At 43.8% G+C, this 1,552-nt stretch overlaps 1 protein-coding gene across 1 annotated transcript; it reads right to left on the minus strand.

Moving 5' to 3' along the window:
- Positions 1 to 46: 46 nt before the first annotated feature.
- LOC104074365 (cytochrome c oxidase subunit 6B1) lies at positions 47 to 152 on the minus strand (the record flags this gene model as incomplete). Its single annotated transcript, XM_009574449.1, has 1 exon — positions 47 to 152. A coding segment is annotated over exon 1 (106 nt), but the record flags the coding sequence as incomplete, so codon positions are not given.
- Between the last annotated feature and the right edge of the window lie 1,400 nt (positions 153 to 1,552).

Raw genomic sequence — 1,552 nt, forward strand, 5'->3', positions numbered from 1 at the left:
GGGGACACTTGGGGACATTTGGGGACACTTGGGGACAGGCGCGTACCCAGGTAGTTCTGCCAGCAGTTCTTGGTCTGGTTCTGGTTGGGGAAGCGGCTGTCGAAAGGCGCCGTCTTGTAGCGTTCCAGCTTGGCCTTGATGTCCTCCGCCATGGCTGGGGGGGGTAATTAACAGGTTAATTAATTAGTAAGTATTAATTAAGAAGCTCTTAAGAATAATTAAGCCCCCCCCCGGGAATAATTAATTAGCCCAGGGAGTAATTAGTCGCCGGCACGGGAATAGAAAAGGGGACGGTGACAGACGCGCGGTAACGGGGTGAGCGTTGAGACTCCCCCTGAGAAATAATTAACCAGATTAATTAATTTTCTAAGACTAATTAATAATCTCCTAAGATTAATTAACACTCTCTAGGAATAATTCATTGCTCCTGAAAATAAGTAAGGCTCTTCCCCATAATAATTAGTTTCCTCTCCCCGAGAACAACGAAGAGGATGGTAATGGGGGGGTGTTGAGAAGGAGGCAGCCCCTGGGAGGTAATTAATTGAGTTAATTAATCCCCTAAGAGTAATTAATAATCCCCTAGAACTAATTAGCACTTTCTATAAATAATTAATCACTCCTGGAAATAATTAAATTCCTCTTCAAGAACAATTAATTCCCCCCCATTGGGAAAAACAAAGGCAGGGGGTGGGGGGGACAACAATGAAGCTAATTAATCCCCTGTGACTAATTAACATTTTCTAGGAATAATTAATTGTTTGTCAAAACAATTAAGCCCCTTCGTCATAATAATTAGTCCCCCTTCCCTGGGAATAACAAAGGGGATGGTAATAGGGGGGTGTTGACAATGAGGCACACCTCGGGAGGTAATTAAGCAGCTAATTAAGCACCTGGGACCAATTAATAATCCCTTGACACTAATTAACACTCTCTAGGAGTAATTAATCGCTTCTGAAAATAATTAAGACCCTTCCCCAGAATAATTAATCCCCCCGCCCCCACATCGGGAATAACATGGGGGGGGTGGAGCATGAGGCACCCCCAGACAATAATTAATGAGGCTAATTAACTGCTTGTGACTAATTAATAATTCCTTAAGACTAATTAACACTTTCCAGAAATAATTAATTGTTCCCAGAAATAATTAAACCCTTTTCCCAGAATAATTAATCCCCCCCCCAACCAGGAATAACAAAAGGGAGGATAATGGGGAGGGGGGGTGTTGAGAATGAGGCACCCCCAGGGGTAATTAACGGGGCTAATTAACCCCCTGGGACTAATTAATAACCTTCCAGAACTAATTAACTCTCTCTGGAATTAATTAACCCCCCAGAGAATAATTAACCCCCCACCCAAGAATACAAAGATGGACGATAACAGGGGTAGAGAAATGGGGGGGCAGGATTGGGGGGGGCACCCCTTGGGGGTAATTAACAGGGCTAATTAACTCCCCAGGACTAATTAATACCCCCGCAGAACTAATTAACGCCCCCCCAAATTAATTAATCCCTCCCCTGCAATAATACAGGGGATGGTAACAGGGAGGATAACG

The sequence above is a fragment of the Fulmarus glacialis genome, unplaced genomic scaffold (genome assembly GCF_000690835.1).
Source record: "Fulmarus glacialis isolate BGI_N327 unplaced genomic scaffold, ASM69083v1 scaffold33063, whole genome shotgun sequence".
Lineage (NCBI taxonomy): Eukaryota > Metazoa > Chordata > Aves > Procellariiformes > Procellariidae > Fulmarus > Fulmarus glacialis.